Raw genomic sequence first — 27441 nt, forward strand, 5'->3', positions numbered from 1 at the left:
GCCAGAGTGGAGTGGGGGGAGAGGGAATGATTCTGTGTAAGTGGCATGTGCATGCGTCAGCACACACAACTCCATTTGTACAAGTAGCAGGTGTGCACACCCACCACTCATGCAAATTGAGCTTCATGCACATGTACGTGTGCTCACCACTCAAAGAAATGGAGCTGTGCACACACGCTCACCCACCACTTTCATAGCCTGGTTCTGAATGGGCCGCAGCTCAATAGTGCGTCATGGCCCAGGGGTTGAGGACCACTTCCTTAGAAGTTACATGAAATACTTCCAAGAGTATATATGGATTATAATAGATGTTTGCAGAGCATAGATTGCAATCATTCAAGTAAAGGGTTTTATTCTGATCTAGGTTTCCCAAAACCATGAATCAGACTCTTATTTCCTGGAAAAAAAACCTTTTTATTAAATTACTGTGAATTCCTCTCATTCACATCCAGCAAAGTCTTTCAAGGGTGAATTTACAGTCATAGACCTTATCTGGCTTAGAGAGCTACCAGGCCAACATCTGCAAAACTTGGCAAGGAGTCTCGAGTCATGAACCAATTAAGCAATCTAATTGTCTCCTGCAAACTCCACTCCCCTTTCGCTCCTCTTTTATTCCCTATGGGAGGGGCCATTCACCGTCCACCTGTGGGATTACTCCCAAGTCAACCCTTGTTCCTTAGCTGTTCCCTTCACCTGCCACTTGTGCACCTCTTCGTTCCCCCTCTCACCTGATACAGCCATTTATTCCCTGCTTTGGTTGTTGAAATTGGCACTTTACAACCATGATTCTTGTTTAATGGGAGCAATGGGACTGCAGATATTGCGGTCACTAAACAATGTGATTGTGTGCTGTTGTGCTTTGTAACTGCATAGCTTAGTGACAGAAACTCCAGTTCCAGTTGTCTTAAGGAACTCACGGAATACTTTTTCCTGAGTCGCTCATCTGATAACTAGAGTTATCAGGTAACTGAACACACACAGGAAGATACATGTCAGGGTTCCAAATAGCATCCCCCATAAAATAAAAGTCCTCAAAATTCCAATTTATTAGAAGAGCCATGTTGGCACATCTGAAAGCTTCCAGGTTTTCCCCACCCAGTTGAAAGTTCAAGCCCTTGCTCCAGCACCTACATGTCCATCACAGGGTCCAATCAATCCCTGTCCCACAAAGAGATTCCTCCCAGCAAAGCCCCTCCAGGTGGCAAGACAAAATGACCTTGACTTTCTGAGAAAGAATGTTATTTTGACTACACAGCTCTCAGGCTCCATATACAATCCCCCCCCCCCTTTCCAGTTTCCCACAGTAGAATATGTGACAGGCTTGGGGCCTACTGTAAAAGATGGCTTCCAAGCCTGACAATACAGACAATCAGAAAGGAGGACAAATGGGGAGAAAAGAAGGATGCTTAACATTCACAACAACAAAAAATACAGCAAAAATACTGCCAAAATGTGCTTTTTCAAAAGGCAACTGGACTTTCTGTTTTTCTTTGAAGATGTTTCGCTTCTCATCCAAGAAGCTTCTTCAGCTCTTCAGAAGCTGAGCAAGTTCTTGGATGAGAAGCGAAATGTCTTCAAAGAAAAAACAGAGTCCAGTTGTCTCTTGAAAAAGCACCTTTGGGACAATCATGACCTGGATGACTGAGAATCTCCATAGACATTTGCCAAAAACATACTTAGGTCTACATGTACAGTATATGAATTTTTTTAAACATCAGAAAGACTAGTTTTTCAATCGCTTTTCAGTATTTTCCCCTCAAAAAACCTTTTAATTTCAAGAACATATGCTAATAGAGAGACAATAATTTATTTTTACACCATAGACTTTTAGGACAAGTGATTGATCCACAAACTCCAGTGGTAATAGATTTGAAGGCCTAGAATGAAGCTGACTGCTGGAATCAGGAAATAAATATAGCAACGTAAATCTCAGATTTCAAGACTGTCAGCAGACATGGGAAAGCAGCAGTCAATTTACAAGGTCACACTATACAGAAGGCAATGTATAGAACAAAATGACAATTGTTGTGTTGGAAGAAACATCCTTCTGGGTTCAGTTCCAAGCAGTGACGTGCGGTGAGGTTTATGACTGGTGAGGCAGTCCTCTCCCCCAACATCCCACTGTCTAAAGTGCTTTCGGGCGAAAGAAAGCAGCAGCCCACCAGCTGAGGCGGGCAAGCTGGCGAGCTGCTGCTTTCTTTTGCCCGCCTCTGTGTCTGGCTGCCCGCCAGCAGAGGCTGGCAAAAGACCCGCCTCTGCCAGTGGGCTGCCACAGACACAGAGAAAGAAAGCTGGTGGGCTGCCCTCCCTGCCTCTCCTATCCCCTTCCCTCTCTTCACTCAAACAAACTCTCTCTCAAATTGAGAGTTTGTTTGAGTGAAAAAACAAACAATCAAACACACACACACACACACACAGTTGCACCAGGATTAATTTTGAATTCCTCCCCCTCCCTCCAACCCACATACCTTTTCCAGCTGTTTCACAGAGGATTTAAACTCTGCTCTTGCCTGCCATCATGAAAATGTAAAAATGTAAAAGGAAAAAGGCAAGAGCTGCTGAGGTCAGGCTGGGCTAGTTGCTGCCAGAGTCCCCATGGATGCCTCTGCTTAACTGTTTAAAAAAGCCTCTAAAACGCCCTCTACAGGAGGAGGCAAGAGAACCACGTGCCTCATCTACATAAAGAATTTTTGGGCTTTTAACCCTTGCTTAACTACTCGAGTGATTGTAAAGTCAGACTAGATGAGACACGTGCTTCTCCTGCCTCCTCCTGTAGAGGGCACTTTTTAAGAGGCTTTTTTAAACAAGCACTAAGCAGAGTCATCCACTGTGACTCTGGCAGCAACTAGCTCAGCCTTTTTCCTTTTACATTTTTTTTTCTTTTCATGATGACAGTGGTGAGGCTCTGCCTTTCCTGCCTGCACGTCACTGGTTCCAAGTGGGGCAAAAGACACTGGAAACATGGAAGCTGTTTGGAAAGATGGATTAATGGCGGACAGGATTTCATGGCTTGAGTTCCGGAACAGAAAAGGGGGATCACATGCTTCCAGATGTTGGGTGAAGGAGAGAGTGAGATGCTGAAAGTCCCTGGTTTTATGCCCTCTCTGGCTTTTGATCTTGATCTTGTATTCTGGTTGGTTGTCAGACTCCCATGGGGCCATGCAGGGGCAGCTCTCTAGGCTGAGTCCACATTTGGTTGAGCATTGCTTCTTCCCAGGTGCCCTGTGGTGAGATGGGTAAAGGGCAGAGGTGGGTTCCTACCAGTTCGCACCTATTCGGTAGAACCGGTTCGTCAAATCTACTGAACCGGTTAGAAGAGGTTCCACCAGTGGACCCGGAAAGCAGGCCACACCTACAGAAGAGGTTCCAAAATTTTTTGAAACCCACCACTGGTTCTTGGATATGATTATTCTACACTATCATGCTCATATTTATAAAATTCAGTGCCTCTGTGAAAGGTAAGGATGACTACTGCATTTGTGGTGCAATCAGAACATTGCGTATGTTGAAGTTGTTTTAACGCAAACCAAAGATGCCTTTTAAAAAACAAGTTTACATCATATTCTTATGCATGCCAGTACTGTGTGTGAGGTAATTTAAGGTGGTTCTGACAACTGTCCTCGGCATCTTCATATCCAGTCACATGGGCAGCAAGCCACTCCCATCCGATCACATGGGCGGCAAGCCTCTCCCACAAAGGAGGCCACACCCACAGAGTAGGTTCGAACAATTTTTGAAACCCACCACTGGTAAAGGGCTAATACTATCTTGCCTTAATCCCATCACCCTAGAGCGGAAGGGGGGGAAGATCTTTGTTATGTAGAATAAACTGGCTCGGGCATTTTAATGGCCCATTGACAAAAGTGGGCGCTATTAAGAGTGAGTCTGTTTCCTACCTAAAAAAATGTTTCTCCATTTCTGATCCAGGGAAATATAATATTCTGCCTTTTCAATATTTCCCCGGATATTTCATTCTTCTAGGAGAGGGGTGGGTTTTAACTTCCTACAACTCATCACACACAAAAATGCAAATACCACAGGCTGTTTATGCCATTTGTGTCCGGATGGATGCATGAAATATGGATGCCCCCACGGGGAATCCCTCACTGATTCATACTTCAAGGGGGTAAGGACCTGATACTTTAAAATCAGATTCCTTCCCAAGAGCTTCTTCCTTGGAGAACATCCAGGAGGCATTCAGATGTACATTCACGTCACTTTATAGTCTAGCCTCCATCTTGGATTTGGGTTTTACAGCGTAGGAAGTCTTATTTCAAACGCCACCGGGCTCGTGGCTTCTCCGCCATCTAACGGCAGCAATTTCTTGCTTTAGTGCAGAATCTCGGTAGCCTCCCGTATCAGGCGACCTGCAGGTGGCGCCACTTGCATCGCCTCTTCGCTGCCTGGATAGAGCGACGCAGAAGCCCAAAGAGGTTGCGGGGTTTGAGTCTTGGGAGGCACAGCAACGGTCCCTTGACGAAGCTCCAGCAAGCAAGCCTTCGCTATTAAATGCCCAAGATTTCCCAGCAAAAGGGGGGGGGGGGGGCAAAAAAAATGGCTGAGAAATAAGCTGCTTTTTTCGGGGTTGCCTTTCTTTATAATAAGTCTTTTTCAAACATGCAATAAAATAAAATAAAATAAAAGCAAATCTGGACCAAAAAGAGTCAATCCCACACCTCTTTTTGGGAGGCTGGGCTGGGCTGGGCTGGGCTGGGCTGGGCGCCTTCATTCATTAAAGCTCTATTCTTTTTTACACTTATACACTTACACACAGAATCCAGAATTCTCAATTGAAACCCCAATAATCACCAGGCTCAAACAATCCTACTTCAGGCTTCTTATGTAAAGAGCCAGCTATTGGGGGCAGGGGGGAGGCTCGTAGAAAGAAAGGAAACAAGATGATGATCAGCAGCAAGATGGATGGACTCCTGGTGGAGATGAGTGCTCTTAGGGACAGACCGTCACGGAGGCAACCTTGTCTACTGCATGTGGTCACTAAGAGTCGAAAACGGCTTGATGGCACACAAAGTCAACGCAATCAAAGTGTCAATACCGACTTAGAGTAGAATAGAATAGAATAGAATAGAATTCTTTATTGGCTAAGTGTGATTGGACACACAAGGAATTTGTCTTTGGTGCCTATGCTCTCAGTGTACATAAAAAGGTAAGATACATTCGTCAAGAATCATAAGATGAACACTTAATGATCGTCATAGCATAGACAATAAGCAACCAGGAAACAATATCAATATAAATCGTAAGGATACAAGCAACAAAGTTACAGTCCTGCGGTCATGAGTGGGAGGAGACGGGTGATAGGAACGATGAGAAGACTAATAGTAACAGCAATGCAGCCTTAGTGAATGGTTTGACAGTGGCGAGGGAATCGTTTGTTTAGCATACTGATGGCGTTCGGTGTGGCGTTACGTTGGTGGCACGCAATCCGTCCATTATTGAATATCCCTACCATGAAACCTCTAGGCCCGTGATAGCTTCTTCCCCAAGCCACGCAAACCACTAGCCCATTTCCTTTCCCCCAAAGAATCTGTGCGTTCCGCCGCCCAGTTCCACGCTCTCCCGCCACTCACGCGCACGAAGGCTGCGACCAGGAACCGGAAGTGCCGGCTCGGGAGCTGCGGGGAAGCTTCGCCGCGTCTCGCTTGGCTCTAAAGCGGGGCCTGGCTTTTTCGGGAGCGGTTCTCTGCGCCGCCGAAGTGACCATCGCTGAAGAAAGCGGGAGAGGCGCCGCGGAATCGCCTTCGGGGGGGAAAAAAAGCCTTTGTCCGGTTTGGGGACTCGAGTTGGGCGACCCGAGTCTTCCCCCTCCGCTGCGTTTGCCCGGTTAGATGCGGGTTTGCTCTGAGGAGGCGGACGGGGAAGAGGGAGTTCTTGGAGAGGGAGCCGGTGCTGGTGGTTTAGCGAGGCATGGGAACGCCAGGTAGAAAAACTCAGCCGCCGTTTGGTTTCACAGCCTGCGAGGCTTGCCTGGATACGTTTTTCTGACGAGCGAGGGTCGTGCTTAAAACAAAATAATAATAACATCCTGCTTGCAGGTTGGAAATACTAATATTCGTTTCAGAAATGTCCTCGGCGACTCGCGCTCTCTTTTAACCCCAAGAAATATATAAATATCAATATCGAAACGGGTTTAGCAACTGGTTACATTTCACTGGATGGGGAGCTTTATGGCCTTTCAATCAACACCGAACTACAAATCCCAGCCTCAGCCGCCCACGCCCAAGTTGGCTGAGGCTGCTGGGAGTTGTAGTTCGGCAAGCTGTTTATAAAAATCCTCTCCCCTTCATCATGAGCTTTAGGCGATCTTGTAAATAATCTCAGGTGGAGTTAGTAGACTCAAATGCATAATAATATCGCCGTCATAAAGACCCTGTTGATGAGAAATTGCTACAACTTATTTATTTTTGCTCATTCATTTAAAAAAGGATTCTTTTTTAACTTCAGGGTGTCTCTGTGTTAATGTGTTTGTTTACAAAATGTTTTGTATGTTTGTATTTTTTTTCTGTCTGTCTCAACTCATATTTTACTGCTGTTATGTTTAATTATACTTTAAATAACTGCTCATTCAAACACAGGAGTGTAGAAACTAAAGACAGGTGTATATTTTCCTTACTTTTACTGTGGATACCAATATTTATTGGGTTTCGTTTTACAACTATTGAACCCAAGTCCCAGTTCAATGTTTCCCAATCTTGACAACCTCCAGATGTATTAACATCAATTCCTCAAAATTCCCCTGTTAATTTTGGAAGTTTACAAAACTCGTTCTTATCTTACCAGAAGTTTTGCTAATCACTACACTTCTCTTGTTTATAAGTTCTCTAAATAATGTGACTTCTGCAACATTGAGTTATACAATCATAAATATCACTCTAGCAATATAAAGCCTCCATGCATTCAGGATATGCTGGTAGAAATGACAAGAAAACTATAAATTTCTAATGTTCAAAACTATGACATCATCTAAAATATTTGGAGGTAGTAATTTTACTCTATTTGCACTTTCCCCAGCAACCATATTGGTTGAGTTAGGGTTATATTTAAATATACTATGCTAACATAGTAAAAGAGGCAAATAATTATTTTATTGACCATAAGCTCATCAGAGGAATATTTATTGTGAACATATAATATTCATTAGGATGGTTTGCAATATATCTTCTATATCCATCATAACGTCTTCCATTCTTCAGTAGCAATCCCTTCATTCATTGGGAGCTACATCTTATAATAACCACACAATGTTATGTTGAAATAGGTAGAAATCATCGCCTTTTTTTAAAATGAATGTTTGATCTTTTTGAATTCTGGGAGGGAGGAATGTCATGCACAGTAGAAAGAAGTAATAGTAAAATGGATTCACAAATAAATACTAAACATACACCAGAAATCTTTCTTATTAGAGGTTTTTCTAAAACATCAGATAGGACAGCTAATTCTACTTTTGTTTTTAATCGTTCTTATTTAAAATATTTTCGAATTACACAGTTAATATTAATGTATTATTGAAACTTCAGTGGGAGAAGCAGGGAGGTTCTCGTGGAAATTTGCCCACTCAGGTTCTGGTGGGCGGGAGAAGAGGAGGCTAGTTGTTGGCAACCACAAGACTCTGTTGCTTTCTAGAGAGGCAAGACCAGAAATAGCCTGATTTGAGGTCTTATTTGTGTGGCTGGGCAAGTTGGGTGTTCTAGTTTATTGCTGCCTCAGACAGCAAGATGGGTGGCATATATATCTAATAAACAAGTAAATCCTCCTGTTACACATGGCAGCCCTTCCAAGACTGTTTAACCTGATTGCCTAGTAGCAACGGTGTTTCCCCACTTACTAGTCCTGGATGAATTCTACATGATTCACCTTGACAAGGAGTTTGGAGCAACTCAGTTCACAGCAGCCATGACAATCATGGAACAGATCCAACTTATTGTGAGCTCAGTGCATATGAAAATCACACACCAGATCTGTGTTTTGTGGAAGACAAGATGTGATCTGAAAGTGGAGGATTGTATATTGTAATCTGCTTGTCGTGGACAGATTATTCTGATTGCTGTGGAATTTGTCATCGCGCCCTACTCCACATTAAGGGGGACCTAGTAGATTGGCCTCTCTCAAGTTTCTAATAGATTTAATGGGTTTTCAGAGATCTCTTGGCAGGAAATTTGGCTGAATTTCTGGTTTGGAATAATCGGATTGTACTGGAGTGGCCTCCCTGTGTGCTGATCTGCTCTAGGAAATGAAGTGGTGGAGAAAATGATTAGAGTACTGCTGGACAAAGATTTGTCTTGAGCCTGATTGGTATGACATCATCCTCAAGCCTACATAATGGAGATTTAGGTTACAAAAAAATTGTTTTTGGCTTATTATGTTGGCTGAATGCCACCCAGCAGCCCTATTGAAGGCAACCCTTTCCCTTTTAGCAAAGAGTAATCAGGATTATCTAAAGAGCGCTGTGATAAATTTTCATTACGTTTAGTGGACAAAGCCGCTTACATTTGGTCGGAGTTAGACTCTAGTTAGTGAGTATCCATGAATTGGTTTTCTCTTGGGATATAATATGGGATTATTTTCAGTCTGTGAGACCTGAGGAAGTGGATAGGGTCCACTCTCCACTTATTTTTAACACTTACTTTATTTTTACATAAAATCCTAGGAGAGGTAATTTGTCAGTAAACAGTCTAATACCATCAATGTGTAGGGATGACATTCAGCAATGTGTCTCAGTGCTAAACGAGGGATGCAGTGGAACTGCTAATCCAGGGTATGGAGGATTATCAAGATCTGGAGATCTCACCCTTTTGGGCAGATCAAGGAACATCAAAGGTGACCTCTTTGCTTTGGAAGTTGTGTTAATTGCCAGTGAGTTTCCTGGTATGATTCAAGGTGCTGGTTATCACTTTTTAAGGCCCTACAAGGCTCTGTTCCTGGTTATCTGAGAGAATACCTCTTCTCTGGCATTTACCTACCTGTCCAACCTACCTGTCATTGGGTCAATTCTCCCAAGTCCCATCCCTGTGGGATTGTTATCTGATGGGAACTTGGAGCTGTGTTTTTTCTACCACTGTCCCCATTTTTAAATTGCCTTGTCTTAGCACTTCAATTTGCTTCATCCTTCATGTGCTTTAGGAAACTTGAAAAATCTTTTTTCTTCCATCTTGCACTGAGGGAGAGTGTTTTTATATAATATGCCGGTGGGGTCTGCAGCACATATGACTTATTTATAATTTTGTTTTTATATGTATTTGAAGGAGAGGGTTAAATCGTTTATTGTAAGCCACTTATAGCTTGGGACAGCAGGCAGCATATAGATATTGAAAGTAAGTAAACAAATAAGTTTGTACTATCATGCAGAATTGTGCATTTGAAGCTTGCCAACGCAAAATATTACCCAGACAAACACTCCCATTGTAATAGCTAGAAACCAAGATTGGCTATCACGTAAGTGTAATGGGCAGATGAAGGGGAATAATTTTGAGTCACTTCAATAAAATAATAATAAATATACCAGGCAACTTGTGACTTGTCGGATAGCAGTTTATCTTATCTGACCTCCAGTTTCCAAAGGAGGCGCCTGTCTATCTGGCCCAGCAAATAATCTTAGATGCTTCAGTCTCCTTGTTATGTCTGGTCCTATGTAAATTGTTGTTCCATTTGGTTTTGAGCTGCAGATTACCCACAAGAGCTCTTTCCCGCTGCTTCACATTTTGAGGAAAGGTTAACAAGAACAGAGCAGCAAAAATAGAGAAATCACTTTCATGAGGCAGTGAAGTTATAGAAAATAGAAGGAATCTAGATCCATCCATATGCTATTGCATTGAAACAAGATTTATATTTATATAATTATAAATATATTTATAATTTATATAAATATATTTATATAAATTATTTATATTTATATTACAAGAGTGGCATTTGAAAGCATTGTATGATGAGAAAGGTGAATCAGAAATTGATTTGATTTTAGAGTAATTTGAGCTTTTCCATTTTATTTATTTAGCAAATGAATTATAGCTACCCATGTCAAACTTAATGATTAATTCCTTATTACAAGTGGAATACTGCACTGATTGTAAGCTTCACAGTATTGCTTATGCAGACTTTACATAAGTAAAGTGAAAACTAATTTTTTTAGTTGATTGGTGACATACTGCTACAAGCAACCTGGTTGAAGGGAATGAAAAAGTTGGTTGGTTTTTTAGTTAATTTAATACATTACAATATTATCAGAAAATTGAATATCTTTAACAAAAATTTTCTTTTCTGTTATAGATGTGCACTGGACTGTAAAGTGGGTCAGAGCAGATTTAACAGTTTTTGACCATATTTTGCACCTGCTGAAGGCAAGATTTTAACTTTTTTTTTTTTACTGCTAGCTGTAACTTAATAAAGATCTTACTACTTGACAATGGTTTTAAAGTGGTGGTTTTAAAGTGATTAACAATTATTATTTTTTTGCAACCAGTGTGGATTTGTGAACTCTGAAAGAGTGGCTGTTCATCTTTAGATAATAGAAGCATTTGAAAGTTTAGTTTATAGTGGCTAGAAAAGCTGGGGTGAATTTTTCAGCTGTAACATATTGATGAGGATGATGAAAGAAGCCCGAGTTTCTTCCACTGAGATATTAGCTAACTCTACAGTTCACCAAAATTCCATAGTGGAAATTGGAAATTAAGGCAGTCTTTAATACCTTTTTATTGTTCTCTCACATTAGTAGATGGAATTGACATGACAGCAATAAAGGCCTCTAGAGGGAGCTCAAGCTCTATAAAATTTCTCAGGTCCGGTTAGTGCTACTTAACTTCTGTTAACGCTGTTAAAAAGAAGGTAGTTACATTAGATAAGGAATTGTTTCCAAATACAAATAGCAAAAATGAAAGTTGTGACATATTTCAATTAATATATTCTAAAATTGTACTCACTGTTCTCCTTAGTTTAATGTCCTATGCAAAGTAGCTAATTCAAAAAGGTTGAGTTTATGTTGGTTTATGTTGGTACAAGATACGAAATGCAGAGCTCTGTGAAATTTTAAAAAGCTGGAATAGTGTTTAATCCAGAGGTGGGATTCAGCAGGTTATGATCAGTTTTGGAGAACCAGTAGCAGAAATTTTGAGTAGTTCAGAGAACTGATAAATACCTATTCTGACTGCCCCCACCCTGTCTATTCTCTGCCTCCCAAGTCCCAGCTGATCAGGAAGAAATGGGAATTTTGCAGTAACCTTCCCCTGAAGTGGGGTGGGAATGGAGATTTTACATTATCCTTCCCCTGCCACGCCCACCAAGCCATGCCACGCCCACCAAGCCATGCCATGCCTACAAAACAGGTAGTTAAAAAATTTGAATCCCAACCACTGGTTTAATCGCTTTGTTCTAATGTTAAGAAAAGTCATTTCTTCGCTTTAGTGGTAAAGTGCAGACAGAAAAGTTTTGAGTAGAGAAATGATATTCACTTAATGAATCAGGGTCATCAAATACTTTTAATTCTTATATAAATGGCAGCTTTTCTGGAAATTGCAGCTGTTCCTCCTGGTTGAAGAATCATATTTTAAAGCTTCCCTGGACTAAGGTGTTGAAGCTTCTCCTCTTTTATCTGGCTGACCTAGAAAACCAGAACAATTAATATATATAGTTAAAAATCCTGGCAGGATTTTGCAGTTTTTGGCATCATTTCCAAACCAAGCCATAAATTATAGTAACTCCTTCATCCTCCAGCACTTCTCCAAATAGCAGAAAAGATATCTTGGCCTCAGCTTTTGCTAGGCAAGGATAAAGACAAAGCTTTTATATCCAGCCACGACTAGGGGAAAAAAAAAAAACCTCTTCAGGAAAAAGAAGCAGCATATTGACCTTAATCAGCATTCTCAGCACAGTCCTGGGCTTTCTGCTAGGCAACAACTAAATAAATACTCTGACCACCGTTTATTACCTCTCATAGGAATGAAATATGCAGGGTTCACTCTGATTATGGAGAAAGGCAAACAGCCATCCAATAATAGCACGGAATCTCCAAGAAAACTTGGGAACTTTATTGTAAAGCTCATAAACTCAGACGGTGGGTGTTCTCATCACACTAGTGCCAAGTTTCCTTTTACTTTAAACCGTATCTTTCTCAGCTGCTGTTTGCCTAAGAGAGATCATAAGTGCATCCTGCCAACCACAGCTGTTGCTAGTCTCTGCAGATTGTCACATAGGCTCCTTTTGAAAACGAAAGAGGATGTATAAATCAAATCTTCTATTTTTGCTTTTGTTTTCCTGATCGCTCATTGGCTATTTTAGTTGAATAAAACTATTTATGTAAATAAAAAATGTTCAATGAAAAATACTGCAGCAGTTATTTCGGCAAGTCTGATGAGATTCATACCTATCTTTTTAGCACTTGCTAGTCAACTCCTCTGCCTGAATTAACAATTTCTGATGTAAATAACAAGCAGTTCCCTGAGGAAATAATCCCATTAAAAGTGGTGTTATTAATAGCAAATACAAGAATTTCTGATTTGTATTATCATTAAGTTAACTTGAGACAGCCTGGTACAACGGTGCTTAAAAGTTTGTGAACCCTTTTGAATTTTTAGTTATTCTGCATAAATATGACGACCTTAAGTATGATCTGTTCTTCACACAATTCCTAAAATTATATAAAAACCCAATTAAACAAATAGATTAAAATTGTATAGTTATTGAGGAAAATGATAAAAAAAATTATGCAGAAATATTGAACGTTCAAAAGGGTTCACAAAATTTTGAGCACTGTACATAGTCTAATGTTTTTTTGACAATTGAAGAAAAGTATATTTCTTCTCTCTTTTTTTTCAGGAATTTGTATATTATTTATAGTGTAAACCTGGGGATCAAAGTACAATATTCTGGAGAATGCCTTGCAATCATCACTATAGTGGCCAAAACTAAATCCCCAAAAATGAGAGAATCACAAATGTAATACCATCAAAAGTACTAAAAATATTTTCTGTTCTGAAAATAGTGCAGAGCATCATATGTATACTATTCAACTTTCGGATCTTGCATTTAAACAATAGCTTTTCTTATTTAAAAAAAAAACAATTGTTTAAAACTTTGACACTATTCTTATTAACAAAAGCTCGCAATTTCTTCCATTTCATTTTCAGCTGCAGGTTGGCTACATTTCCCATTCAGTCATGTCTTACGTGTTTGTAAATGATTCTTCCCAAACAAATGTGCCTCTGCTACAAGCTTGCATTGATGGAGATTTTAACTATTCAAAAAGGCTATTGGAGAGTGGCTTCGACCCAAACATCCGAGACAACCGTGGCCGAACAGGTCTTCACTTAGCAGCAGCTCGAGGAAATGTTGATATTGCTCAGTTGTTGCACAAATTTGGGGGTGATCTTTTGGCCACAGATTACCAAGGTAACACAGCACTTCATCTGTGTGGACATGTTGATACCATTCAATTCCTCGTCTCCAATGGACTCAAGATAGATATTTGGTAAGGTTATCTCTCTACCGGTTGCCTAAAAATCAGTCTTGTCTATTAACACTTTAAATAGCTCCTGAGAATATATTTCAGCTTTCTTAATCCTTATTCATCAAAGATTCAGGATTGTGGAAGCTTTTAACAAAAGTGCCTTTGGCCCACTCTACATGCTACTTTTACTATGAATAGAAAGACAAAATATGTTTGATAATTTTTCTGTTGTATTTTTGGGGTAGCACTTACCACTATGATTCCTTCAGGTCAGGGGGATACTGTCAGCATAGAAATTATTTGTAACTATTCTTGAAAGTGTGTTCTTGTCACAAACATTCTGTATAAAAATGAGTTTATATCACGTTGCACTGGAGCTATGAAAAAACCAGCAAGCAGTGAACATTTCCAGCACTATCCAGGCTGCTTCAATTACAATATAGCTGCCAAACATTTAATCTTAGTGATCAGGATTGATGTTTCAGTCCGGCAACGTTTTGAGGACACTTGCGTTGGTTCCTCCAAAGCAAGTGCGTACATGACATTGTTCTGATTCTGATGCCAACCCCTGACATGGAGATACCTCAAAATAACTGACCTCTTTTAATAACTTGAAATATATGTATATTTATTCCAATTGTAAAGAGAACTGGTTCAAGACGTCCTTTCTGTTTCATTATTTTTCAGTCCTCACCCAACCAGCTCTCAGAATGTATGAATCAATCTTTCTCTGAAATGTTGTATATTCACTCTACCAGGCTCCTAGCATCTGTCATATGCCAGTTGTCCAGACAAAAGCACTTAGTGTACTGGATAAATAGCTGTTTGACAAACACAATTAACAATAATCCCAGAATTGTTTGTTCTTTGACCTCTTGGTTCATGTATCCTAGTGGTTTGAAACTTAACCATTGTTCTTAAATGATTGACGCTAAGCCTCTGTTTTTTATTTTTATATTGAGTTACAGTATTTTGCTTGGAGGTGATGACTAAGTTGTGTCAAAAGAGGGGAAACTTATGAGTTAGCATATACTTATTTGAACTTTGCAACGGTTGTCATAATTAACTTGGGAGTGACTTCTTGATAATGGAACAGAAGTTTCAAAGAAGAATCAATACTGAAACTCTTATTGCCATATGAAAAAAAATCCTGGTGGGACTGCCTTGTTTACCATCTAAATAGCAAATAAACATTGAAGAAAGTGGAAAGTACAAATGTTAAAGCTTGAATGTGATTTGACACTTGAATTTAAAGTAAACCGATTACCGAGTTTATTTAAGTGTAAATAAAGCCAGCCAATTTAGCTCTGAATAGTGCTTTCCTAAAAGTTGCTTTTATTTCTCCCTTTTGTTTCTGTTGTCTCAAATTAAAAAAGACAAAAATGCTTCAATAAGGAATAAAACTAAAAAGCCAACTACGCATCTTAATTATTCACTATAGTACAGGTAGTCCTCAGTTAAGAGTGGCAACATCACCTGGTTGCCATTTGCAGCCTCTTGCTGCCTTCCTTACTGAGTTTGCTTGTTGGAAGCCAACAAAGAAGATTGCAAATGGCGACCATCTGACTGCAGGAAGTGGCAGTGTTGTAATTGCAAGCCGGGTGCTGAGCACCCGGATCGTGACCACAGAGACACTGCAATGACTGGAACTCCAAGGACTGATAATAAGTACCATTGGTTCAGCGCCAGGGCAAATTCAAACAGTTGGTGAGAGCAGTTATTAACCGAAGACTGTCCGTAGTACTTTGTATATGTAAAAAAAGCCTTAGCATTTTTATTTTAGAAACAAACACCAAAGTTTTCAATCTTGGGTTTTTTTGTTTTTTTTTTAAGAAAGAGTAGGAAGTTTAGTGACTGCTTTGTAGAGTGACCATTTGCAGTAACGATGGTGATAAAAAATTTATGAGCCATGGTGGCGCAGTGGTTAGAATGCAGTATTGCAGGCTAATTCTGCCAACTGCCAGCAGTTCAATTCTCACTGGCTCAAGGTTGACTTAGCCTTCCATCCTTCCGAGGTCAGTAAAATGAGGAGCCAGATTGTTCAGGGCAACATGTTGACTTTGTAAACTGCTTAGAGAGAGCTGGAAAGCCCTATGAAGTGTTATATAAGTCTTAGTTCTATTGCTATTTGCAACCAATCCTTGTATTTATGATCTTTGCAGATCGTAAAGCAAAGGAAAGCTGAAGTTCAGAGATGGTATTCTGTTGGTTTGGACTGGTTTGCCCGAACCGGTAGCAGAAATTGTGTGTGGCCTCGCCCACCCACCCCGGCTCTATGGCATCCCATTTAGGCACTTTTTTTAGCCAAAGCACATGCGCGGAAGGCTGAGCACATGAGCGGTTACATTTGCGAACTAGTAGGGAAGGTAAGTGAATACCACCCCTGGTACAGTTGTGTCCTAGGTATGGTCGCTAAGTCAAGACAGCCTATAATGGCAGGAGACAGACTTTAAAACTGCAATAATAGGTGGAGCCTTAGTAGGCTGTCAAAGTGGCTTCCCTGTAGCAACTATAACATAAAATTGACTTTTTCCTGCTTCAGTGAACAAGAATGGAAGTTATGCTAATATTGTAAAGGATTGTAAACAGAGCTATTTGGTAAATTATAATTTAAGGATCATGTTAAAAGAAATTTATAGTTTTTGAATACCTGTAGGTTTTTTAAAAAAAGAAATAGCTATTTATAATGTCAGTTCTGAGATTTCAGGGAAAATAGGGTGTGTGTTGACTGCTTTGAGTTATTTGTAAAAATAATTAAGTGTGATCAAATAAGGCAATATCTTCCAAATACCTGCTGTTTTTGAATTCTTAAAACATAATATAGAGAAAATAAAGTTCTAATTTCAGTTTCACAAGTTCTTTTTTGACCAATTCATGTACAAAGAATTAAGAAATTTCAGAAGGAAATTATTCCAAATATTGTTGTATTTCTGGGTAGAGATTACCTGATACTGTAATATACTAATCTCCTACAAAATCTAATCATTTTACACATACTCTTGACTTTTAAATCTGATGCAATTGAAACATATGTAAGATTCAGGTATTTCTACCTCTAGTTCAGTGGTAGTCAACCTGGTCCCTACCGCCCACTAGTGGGCGTTCCAGCTTTCATGGTGGGTGGTGGGGGGTTTGCTGTAACTCTGCTTTGTAAATTTTATAAAGTAAAGTTACTTCCCTACTTTATAAATCACCATTACTGTGGAACTGGTGGGCGGTCAGAAAATTTTACTACTAACAGAGATACAAAAGTAGGCGGTAGGTATAAAAAGGTTTACCCCTGCTCTAGTTAATCAATTCTGCTTAATAGAATAGCTAGATTTATTTACATATTTGTATTATTACTAGAGATCTTCAGCTTTTCATTGAAAGAAAGCAACTGCTATCATTTTGTGGGAGACTTCCAGCAATTTATCAACAGCTTTCTTTTCAAAGGACTCTTAATTAAATTACCTTTTGTTTTAAAATCCAGAAGAATATAACATCCTTGTAACACAGGAAGTAAAGTCAAACTGTTAGAACAAAGTGCTTGACTTCAGGTATAATGCAATTTAATGCAAATTCAACCAGATTATTATCATGCTGTTATTGTCTGCAATTATGGCCCTATTACTTCAAGCACTTTCAGAGTTGTGGATGAAAAGTAATGAGGTACAGTTTCCAATAAACTAAGATAAACATTTTTTCCCCATACAGTTGATATGTATATATTTTTCAGATAGAAGCTGTTCTGTTACCATTTTTTCCCTTTTTCCACTTTACATAGCAATCATCAAGGGGCAACCCCTCTTGTCCTGGCAAAACGAAGAGGAGTAAATAAAGATGTGATTCGATTGCTTGAATCTTTGGAAGAGCAGGAAGTGAAAGGATTCAACCGAGGGGCACACTCAAAGCTGGAAACAATGCAGACCGCTGAAAGTGAAAGGTTTGCCCTCCCTCCCCCCATTGCTTTGATTCTGTTTTACTGGCTAAACATCATTGGAAAAATTGTCTTATGTGGAGCTTATTCTGCATAGTGGAAAAGGTCAGGGCTTATTATGTGACGTTTTTCTCCCAAATTTTGTAGTTGGAGATGTTTAGACTCTTCATTGGAAAGAGTTCTAAAGAAGTTGGACTGTCACATGGCCAATGAACTTCAGGACTCAGCTCAAATTGCATATTTGGAGTAAGTCATTGTCTTTGACTTGAAATATGACTTGACAGTCCTTTGTACAATTAATAAGTACTTACACATAGGAAATTCAACGCTGGAGGGAAGGTTCTAGTTTTTCTTTCTCCTTGAGATTATTTGAAATTGTAGATTGTTTGAAAAGAGAAGTCACTGAGCTCCAGTCTGCTTTCTGAAGTGGTCTAGCTCAAATGTGACTTGTGGGCTATTTTTTTCATACAAAAGCTATGGGTACATACATCACATGACTCATAAAAATCCTCTGCTATTTTAAAGGAAGCTATGCCTTTGCAAATACATTGTGAGACCTTGAGTAGGTAGAAGTTGTACTTACAGCTTTCTGACAACTGCATGCTATGCAGTTAAGCATTCTTAGATAGATAGCAAAGAAAAGAGCTGTTGCTTCTGGCACTTTGACTGAATGTTCACCACCCCATCTCCCTTGCTTTGGACATAGGTAGATATACCTATCTTAATGATTCATATTTAAACAAAACAAGCTGGAACATACATATAGTTGGATAAGACAGGGTTAAAACAAAGCAAGATTGTTTTCAGTTTCTTTTCTCTTTCAGTATTGTTATTTTGGGAAGTTGAGGGACCTTGCTCAAGTTTACAAGTCTAGTTTCATTATTTTAGAATTTAGTATTATCCTATTATGAAACTTTTTTTTCTTTTTGCCTGGAAGGTCACTTCTTATTTTCTGTCTGAATACTTGGGTTGCCAAGGCCTAGAATAATAAAAGACAGAAAATGTTTGTGGGTAGGATCAACATTTTCAAGGTCCCCTCCCCACTAGATTTTCAGAATTGGTTTTTATTTAGGAGGGCTAAGCCTATATCAAAGCTTAAATTAATTCATTTTCTTTTCCACTAGAAATGGGAAATGTTTTGCTGTTGAAATTCTGTAGGGCTGCATGCAGGGATCTAGGAACCACAGACTGTAGACTGCCCACCCTTGTAGTATACTAAGCGTTGTATTGCCAAATAAAATATTCAGGCAGATGATAAATCAACATTGGTTTGGATGAATTCATTTTTTGCATTAAGAATTAACTGTGATAAAACTACTGTCCTTGTAAATTTCTTTCTGTGTGACTTAACTAGTCAGCATTTGTACTTACGTACATTTCCAGTTTGGGAGTTGATTCTGAGGGTTATAAATGTAACAAATAAATGCATACATATGTATATTTTTATTAAGCTTTTTTCTTTCTCTGTCAGTTCATTACAAGAAATGTTATGTTGCTTTGTGGAATGAGACAGTATTTTTAAGTCATTATTTAAGTCTTAGCTATTTCAATAAAACACAAGCCGTTTCTTTTATTCTATAAAATAGCAACAGAGAATTATTGATGGGGTTTTCTTTTTCCTTAAGTTTTTTCCGTAATCTTTTTTCAAAATTCTCTCAACTAGAAACTGAATGTAATTTCTTTTCCCCACACAAATAGTCTTCAACATATGACCGGTCATTCAATGATATTTGAAAGTACAATGGTTCTGAATGAAGGGATGTGTGCCCAAAGTTATAGCTGTAGTAGACTCTGTGATCACAAGATTGTGATCTGGGCACTTGGCAATCTATTTGCACTTACGACTGGTTGCCAAGTGCCCCACGGTCATATGATTGCCATTTGCTTTCTTCCGTGCTGGCTTCCCCAGCAAGCTAATAGGGAAGCCAGCAGGGAAGATTGTGAGCTGCTGCTGCCTGCCAAGAAGACTTTAGACTTTAGTCTTTCTGGGGGCTGGCTAAAAAGACCCTTGCCAAAAACCAAACAGGGTTTTCAGCCACAAAGGATTTTCAACTTCAGAACACAGAGACTTGTGTCTCTTCTGAGGGGCTGAAAATCCTGCAGAAATGCCAGAATTCAGGAAGAGCAGAGAGACAGCCGGGTAAGGTAAGGGAGACCTAAGGGGTGTTATAGTCTCTGTGCTCTGAAGCTGAAAATTGACTCAAGGATTTTCAGTCCTTGAGTGGCAGAGAGATTTGTCCACAGCCCCTCCTCCAACTCTCAGGGGGAGACCCAAGGACTCTCTCACCCCCTTAAGTCATCCTGCATTCTTTACCTGGATTTCTGTCCATTCGGTGACTCATAAATACTGCAGTTGGGAGTGCAGGGATTGCATTTGTTGAGCAAAGCAATCACATGACACATCAATAAGTCACCTTATTCAACAACTGAGATTCTGGTCCCAATTGTGGTTGTAATTCTAATTGAATGTTTGCTTGTAAGTGGTGGTGCGGTAGTTAGAATGCAGGCTTGCAGGCTAGTTCTGCTGATTGCCAGCAGTTCGAGTCTCACCGGCTCAAGGTTGATTCAGCTTTCCATCCTTCCGAGGTCAGTAAAATGAGGACCTAGATTATTGGGGGAAATCTGCTGGCTCTGTAAACCACTTAGAGATGGCTATAAAACACTGTGAAGCGGTATATAAGTCTAAGTACTAATTCTACTGCTAATAACATGTACCTAATGAAAGGCAAGCTCCCATTACCTGTCCCAGCTCCTGCCCACTTAGCAGTTCAAAAGCACACACATGCGAGTAGATAAAAAGGTACCACTTCAGTGGGAAAGATAAAAAGAGTTCTGTATGCCTTGGCGTATAGTCCTGCTGGCCACATGATCATGAAAAATGTCTTCAGACAATTCTGGCTCCCTCAGCTAAGAAACGGAGATGAGCACCATCCTCTAGAGCAGGGGTGTCAAACTGGCGGCTCACGGGTCAGACCGTCACGCGCATGCCATGCTCACCCCAGCTCCTTGAAGGGAAAACGTTGTGATACATCACGTGACGGCAACGTGACGCTGCGAGATTGACACCCGTTTTCCAGAGTCAGATTCAACGAGATGGGAAATCTTTACCTAATGAAAGTGTGTTTAAAGAAAAAAAATGCCTGTAAAACGAAGCTTAGGTTTGCTATGTAACTTACCAGGGGAAAAATATCTTATTCTGCTGAAGGAATCTAAACAAGGGTTTCCAATTTCCCTATAAATCAGGTTAAAGTATTTTAAGTATCTTTTTCTATAGACCCTTGTCAGTCAGCAGTTCTTATGTCTAAGAATCAGACAAATTTGTATGCTTCAGTTGAAGTTGTAATATAAAAACAAATTCTTACAGGAGGCCGCCTTTGCCTGATACTGTTTTCCTCCCTATTTTTTCTTCTTTCTGTTGCCATCAAATTAAGTGCCTTTATTTCTCTAATTCAAATAATAGCTGTTGAAGCTGTGTGCCCAGTTGTTATTCTTCAACCCTGAAGATGTTTTCTGCTTTTGTACATATCCTTGGAGAGGTCTGCAACTAAAAAACAACCTCTATGTTGGTAACATTTAAAAAAAAATGGTTTTTCTTACCAGCAGAAAGACTATTAGAAATGTTTAGCCACTTCCATATGTCTTCAAAATAGCTGATATTCCAGTCCTATTACCTCCAAATAGTATTTGGAGGTCACTTTGGTTGCAACGATAATACAAGTAGTTTCTGCAACTCAGTTTTCCTATATTTTTTTTTAAAAGAGCCCACTTTGTTTTCAACAGCCACATAACCTTTCTGCTTAGATTATATTATACCTTCATTTAACCTCTATAGTGGTTATAGATTAACTGTCTGAGTCTTAACCATTTTTTTCTGTCATGCACCAATGGATACTTCTCTATTTTATATAAAAAAGCTCCCTCCTTATTTCTGTTCTCACAAGAATGAACAATGGGTTCTGCAGTTACAAACAGCTTTCTAGGGAAGTAAATACTGTATTAAAAACTAAAGTAAGAAGTTTGGGAATGGCATGTACTTTATGCATATTATCTCTGGTGATAATTCCTTCCAATTTATTTATTTTTAAATCCTGCCTTTTATTATTTTTTATAAATAACTCAAGGCAATGAACCTACCTAATATCCTTCCTCCTCCTATTTTCCCCACAACAAAGGTCCTATGAGAAGGGGTGGGATGAGTGGGAGTGACTTGGCCAAGGTCACCTAGTCAGCTTTCACAGTGGAGGTGGGAGTAGAATTTATTATGCTCTGCTGCAGACCCATTGCTGTAACCTCAGTTAATTTTTTGGGATCCTTCCCTAATGTTCAGGTGTCCTTTTAATTTAAAAAAAAATTAAATATTATTTAAATAAAAGACACAAAAGTAGCATTCTGCCAAATAGTTTAACAAGCAATAAATATATTCCTACACGCCCACCCACCCACACGCTGTATATGTTACAAAAAGTGATTCTTGCTGGCCTACATCCAAAATAATAATTAAAACCATATCGCAATATAAATACATCAGACATAAATAAAAACAAAGATAAAAGCATACAGAATAAAAGAGTAAAACTTAAAAGAACCTCAGAATGACCACCATCATTTAGTCTTATTGAAGTCTGAATGATGGTCATTCTGGGGTTCTTTTATGTTTTTATTCTTATAAAAACCAGGCCTGGGTAGATAATTCCCATTCAAATACAGAATTTTCAAGAGGCAGTGACTCCTGTCAGAACTAACAGAATAACAGAATTGGAAGGGACCTTGGAGGTCTTCTAGCCCAACCCCCTGCTGAAGCAGAAAACCCTATACCATTTCAGACAAATGTTTCTCCAATCTCTTCTTAAAAACCTCCAGTGTTGGAGCACCCACAACTTTTGGAGGCAAGTTGTTATCTGTACCTTTAAAAGTAGCTAATGTTTTATTGAGGAAAGAGGCGATGTTTGTTGATCTTAGAAATGCAGAGATATGTACTGGTGGAGAACTAATCAAATTTGGGCAGTTTATTCTTAGGAAAGATTCTGGAGAGAATGAGAGTATGTTCAATCCATATAATTTTGGAAATTATTGATTATTGGAGAAACACCTTCCCTAACTTTTAGCTTGGGAGCAGGATAGCTTTGTTAGTGATAACTTGGCCTGTCCTGATGGGCAACTTGCAGCAGCCTTTGATGTTGATTATCGCAATGTTGATCTTACTGGATTGGGACTAATAACACTGTGCATAAGAACACTACTAGCATTCATTGGGGTCGTTTCTGGTCAGAAAAATTTAGTACAGATAACTTAGTGTTAGTTCAAGATTTGAGAGATGGCATCAGGGGTAGGCTGCTACGGGTTCGCCTGGGTTCAGGAGAACCCGTAGTTAACGTTATGGCCGGTTCAGAGAACCTGCAAATCCCACCCCTGGCTGGCCCGCCCACCCACCCAGCAACCAGGCAGAGAACCCGTTGCTGAAATTTTTGAAGCCCACCCCTGGATGCCATATTTTGCCCCTGGACTATTTAACCTCTAGAATGCTGTTGCTAAAGAACACTGAAGACAATTAATATATAGATGGTTCACAATTCTTGTTTTTGCCAAAGATCACAAATGTTTGGAGACAGTTTTAGAGAAGATGAAAATTAATTAATTGAAAATTAATCCAAATAAGACAAATTGATTAACTATTTGGTGTTGTACCATCAACTTTGAATAGAGTTCCACTTCCTCAGAAGACCCAAATTTGTAACTTGGGGATAAGCCTGGACTTGTTGCTGTTGGGAAAGCTACAGTAACAAGACTACCTTTTCTCAGTCTAGGGCAGCTGTGAGTCAATCTACGGATGAAAGGTTTTACTTTAGTTGCTGTGCCTTGGAAACATTCAGGCTAGAGAAATATAATACATTCCATATGGATTTAATTTTTAAAAATGTTTGGAAGTTTCTCGCTTTGCAAATTGTAGCTATCCAGATGCTTGCGGTAGCTTAGCATTCCTAACATGTCAATCCAATATTATATTAAATGAGCTGTGTGCCTTCTACAACCGAGCCCAGTTCAAAGTGCTCGTTTTGATCATTAAAGCCTAAAGTTGGATTATTTGATGGATTACTTCTGTTTACATATAGGGAGCTGTCAAAGCCCTATGCCAGTGATGGCGAACCTTTTCGTCACCAAGTGCCGAAAAGGGAGTGCATACACGCATGCTCATCTGGGCAGCGACCAGGAAGAGGAGCTGCCCAGGGGGCATTCACGCACCAGAAAAGGTACTTCCAGTTACTGCCACGCATGTGCACGCACCAATCAGCTGGCTGGCATGCATGCTTGCACCAGAAAACTGAAGACCAGCTCTCCTGGTTTCCGGCACTGCCGCATGCATAAAGGCCAGCTGATCGTCGCATATGCATGCGCACCAGAAACCCGGGAGAGGAGTGGGTGATGCCACACATGCCAGGCGAAAGGGCTCCGCGTGCCACTTCAGGCATGCATGTCATAGGTTCACCATCATGGCCCCTATGCTCAACTGGAGTGTGGCAGATACAATTTTATGGTTGGCTATGGCCTGCTCAGTGGTGGCTCATTTATAGACATCAGTTCTACGCATACATGTTTTGTTCACATATATTTCTATTTTCTTTTAAATAGACCTGAAGACCCTTCCCCTCCTTTCTTTTTATGCATTAAAAGACTATTAAGAATTGGGATGTTCCTTCATTTTGGAATTATTTTTTAATGGATTTGGGACAACAGCACTGGCTTTTTTCTATTTTGTAGTTATTTTAGCTGTACAAACAGCCCAGAAACTTTTAAAATGGATTAGTTATGCCTTCCTCCTAAGAGGCCAGTAAAGTACGTTAGCCAGCTGGGGAATTCTGGGAGTTAACATGCACCTATTTTAAAGTTGCTAAGGTTGAAAAACACTGGCCTATGTGATAGAGCAATAAAATTGGGTATATGTTTGGGGTTTGTGGCATGGAGCAGTTTGGAGTAGTCCAAATAACACCGTATTTTTCGGAGTATAAGATGCTCCGAAGTATAAGACGCACCTAGCTTTTGGGGAAGAAAAGGGGAAAAATCTGCTTCTGCCTCCCAGCAATTTGCCTCCTTGCAACAAACAGCAAACAGTACAGATAATATACACTGTTTGTAGTGTTACATTTCAGACTATACTTGTAGAAATGCTGTTAAAATTGATGTGCTTATCTAGTATAGTTGTTTCACTTTCAGTTTAAGCATGTCTCCTGATCATCACCTATTTCAGGCTGCAGGGATTGCTATAGCTTATTGCAGCCTCCGCAAGCCCCATTTTCCCCGTTTGCTGCAAGGAGATAAATTACTAGGAGGCAGAGGCCAAAGGGTGAGGGGAGCCGGGTGGATGGGGCTACATTCAGTGTATAAGACACACCAAAATTTTCACCCTCTTTTGAGGGGCAAAAAGGTGTGTCTTATACTCCAAAAAATATGGTAATGTATTTCTAGTTAAATAAACTGAATTCCTGTGTAACATGCTTTACTGCTGGAAATAGCATTGAAACATTTATAATGCTGGCAAAACACAGAAAAAAAGAGTTTAGATGAAGTCTAGGTGTTCTAATCTTAATGGTAGCCCTATTATTTTCTTCTCTTAGAATATAATGGTAGCCCTATTATTTTCTTCCTCTGTTTCTGCTATAAGTAGGTCAGGGTTAATGTTTGGTGTCCGAATTCTGTCTTCAGGGATCTTTTTATTTCTATTTTCACAGTGCCATGGAAAGCCACTCTCTCCTCAACCCCAACCTGCAACAAGGGGAAGGTGTTCTGTCCAGCTTCCGAACAACCTGGCAAGAATTCGTAGAGGACCTGGGCTTTTGGCGAGTGCTGCTTTTGCTTGTTGTCATTGCTTTGCTGTCTCTTGGAATTGCGTACTATGTTAGTGGAGTGCTCCCTTTTGTGGAGAACCAGCCTGAGTTGCTGCATTAAAGGCAGTGTAAATTAATAGTGTCCTACTATTATTTGTAAAGTCTCACTTTGTTCTCTATGGGGCATATATTGGTAGCTGCATGTAAGGTTTAGACACACAATGCCGCCGCACCCCCCCACCCACCCCCTGTTGTGAAGAACCGCTTACAAAAATAAGGATGCACTAGTCTTAGCTACATTACTGAGTTAAAGTACTCATCAACTGCATCTAACATTTCTTGGATTATCATTAGTTGTAGGCTCTGCTGATAAAATATGACAATATAAAGAAGTGATTGAAAGCTTTTCCTTGATACGCAGATGTTTATGATCAGGAAATCAATTTGTTAGACTGTCTCTAAAAATTGTTATAAAATCAGGTCTTACACTGTGGGTCTTTAAAAGTGGCCATTTTCTATAATTACAAGGAATTTCCTGCAGAAAAATAAACTAATTTATATTTTTTGGTAAAGAAAGCATATATCATACTTTTCAAGAAGCAGCACTTGAAGATTTTTACACTACCATAATTTCCACTTGAAATATTAAGAGTTTTTCATCTCTTTGAAACACAACCAACATTTAGTTAAACCAAATGAATTGGGAAATATCAATACTTACTGTTTTAATAACTAAATAAAACATTTTTTTTTTACTTTTAGGAATTTTTCCTAAAAAAAATTGGGGAGAATTCTTTCCTTTAAGAAGTAAGCAAAAATGATCTTAATGACTTGAAAAATTTAAATAGAGGTATTGTGTAAACTTGTGGCATGATTGTGAAAAGGTTTATTTTGCCCTGTTTATAAACTTATAAGCTAATTTTCCAAGTAATTGAATTGCAATGAATTCATTGTCCTAATCTCTTAACATATGTATTGTTGTATATGTAAAATGAGACCTGACTTAAAACTCTACTTTGAAGTAAATTAATAATATACCTAAATATAGGATCTCGTTAATAACCTCGCTAAGATTATCTAACTAAGATTGATAGTTCAGGCACTTAGTGGTGCAGGAAGTAATGTCTGGTTTTTTGCTGAACCGAAAATTCTGAAAATGGATCCAGATGTGCTGGAGCATACACTGTCTCATCGAGTTCTATTTATATCCAGGCAAGAGAGAAAATGATTGCTGACCTCTCTTCTTATATATCCAAATAAGTAATTAATAAACCATATTTAAAATTTAGAAATTGAAAGAAGTGATCGATTTGCTTATCTTACACTTTCTTCACCCTCATTCTAATGAAATATAATTTTGTGGTAAGGTGTAGTCTTCTATGTAAAATGCTTTGTAATATATTTTGTAGTTCACTTAACATTGGAGGAAACATTGGAAATAGATACCCCAGTTTTAGAATCTTTTTTAATGTTAACAAAACATCCTAAACACAATCAAGCCAAAGTTCTAACTTTTTAAGGACATGTGGATTTTCAATTTAGCATTTCTTTTTTTGAAGTTTGTAGGATTTTGTTTAAAATGATAAATAGCAAATTCAATACTACAGACAGGAACAAATGAACTACTCAAAAGTGAATGCAGCAGAAATAAGATATAAACTATTAGAAGAATTATAGCCTTGGGATGTCTTTTTGTAAAAAGTAAACTTTCATGTTATGTTATTTCTTTTCTATTTTACACTGCATAATTATTAATTTAATTATTAATTGTATCCTAAGCATGCCAAGGTATTCCAAATAAACTTGTATAAACTACATGTATGTTTCTATTTATGATACAGTTTTAAATCAAGAAAACTCAAGAAAGCAAATAATAAAATCTAGTTCTTCATGGTCACTTTTTGTACAGATCCATTACAGATTTCTCATCTCTCAACATCAAATTACAGTAATTATGATTGCTTGTTAAGATTCATTTTAAGAAAACATATAATTAAATATTAATATAGCCAGTTTCATTCAGAAGGAATGCATAGCAATTTCTGAATAATATTAATTTAACTTATTTGAACCATATTATAAGCAAAACAAGACATAAAACAAAGATACCAGCAAATTCTAGGATTGCAGCTGATTTTTCCAATGAACCTGTTTTGGGTATTTACAATGTATTTGAAAGAATTGGCTATAAAAAGATTATTCTTTTTGTATTTTGTTTACATTTTGGAGAGTTAGGCAGTCTTTAAGCA

General features: G+C 39.0%; 1 protein-coding gene across 5 annotated transcripts; it reads left to right on the plus strand.

The window, feature by feature from the left end:
• Positions 1 to 5612: 5612 nt before the first annotated feature.
• On the plus strand, positions 5613 to 27009 carry ANKRD46 (ankyrin repeat domain 46). 5 transcript variants are annotated; one of them, XM_087706811.1, is made up of 8 exons: positions 5615 to 5841; positions 9364 to 9450; positions 10282 to 10352; positions 13134 to 13474; positions 17220 to 17378; positions 17520 to 17618; positions 23483 to 23620; positions 25097 to 27009. In XM_087706811.1, exons 4-8 carry the CDS (start codon positions 13164 to 13166, stop codon positions 25311 to 25313), a joined length of 924 nt encoding a protein of 307 aa, XP_087562937.1. In that variant the 5' UTR covers positions 5615 to 5841; positions 9364 to 9450; positions 10282 to 10352; positions 13134 to 13163; the 3' UTR covers positions 25314 to 27009. The 5 variants fall into 5 exon arrangements, with proteins under 5 accessions (XP_087562935.1, XP_087562937.1, XP_087562936.1 ...); XM_087706809.1 differs by lacking the exon at positions 9364 to 9450 and having other exon boundaries at positions 5613 to 5938; XM_087706810.1 differs by lacking the exon at positions 9364 to 9450.
• Positions 27010 to 27441: the final 432 nt, after the last annotated feature.

Source organism: Thamnophis sirtalis, unplaced genomic scaffold, assembly GCF_051295495.1.
Source record: "Thamnophis sirtalis isolate CommonGarterSnake01/CBP01778 unplaced genomic scaffold, rThaSir2_p1.2 scaffold_2, whole genome shotgun sequence".
NCBI classification, from domain to species: domain Eukaryota; kingdom Metazoa; phylum Chordata; class Lepidosauria; order Squamata; family Natricidae; genus Thamnophis; species Thamnophis sirtalis.

Excerpts from the sequence above, each read along its gene's own strand:
- ANKRD46 (XM_087706809.1), top strand. Across the intron at positions 13,475-17,219 it reads GGACTCAAGATAGATATTTG|CAATCATCAAGGGGCAACCC; the intron begins GTAAGGTTATCT and ends CACTTTACATAG. Across the intron at positions 23,621-25,096 it reads GCATTCACGCACCAGAAAAG|TGCCATGGAAAGCCACTCTC; the intron begins GTACTTCCAGTT and ends CTATTTTCACAG.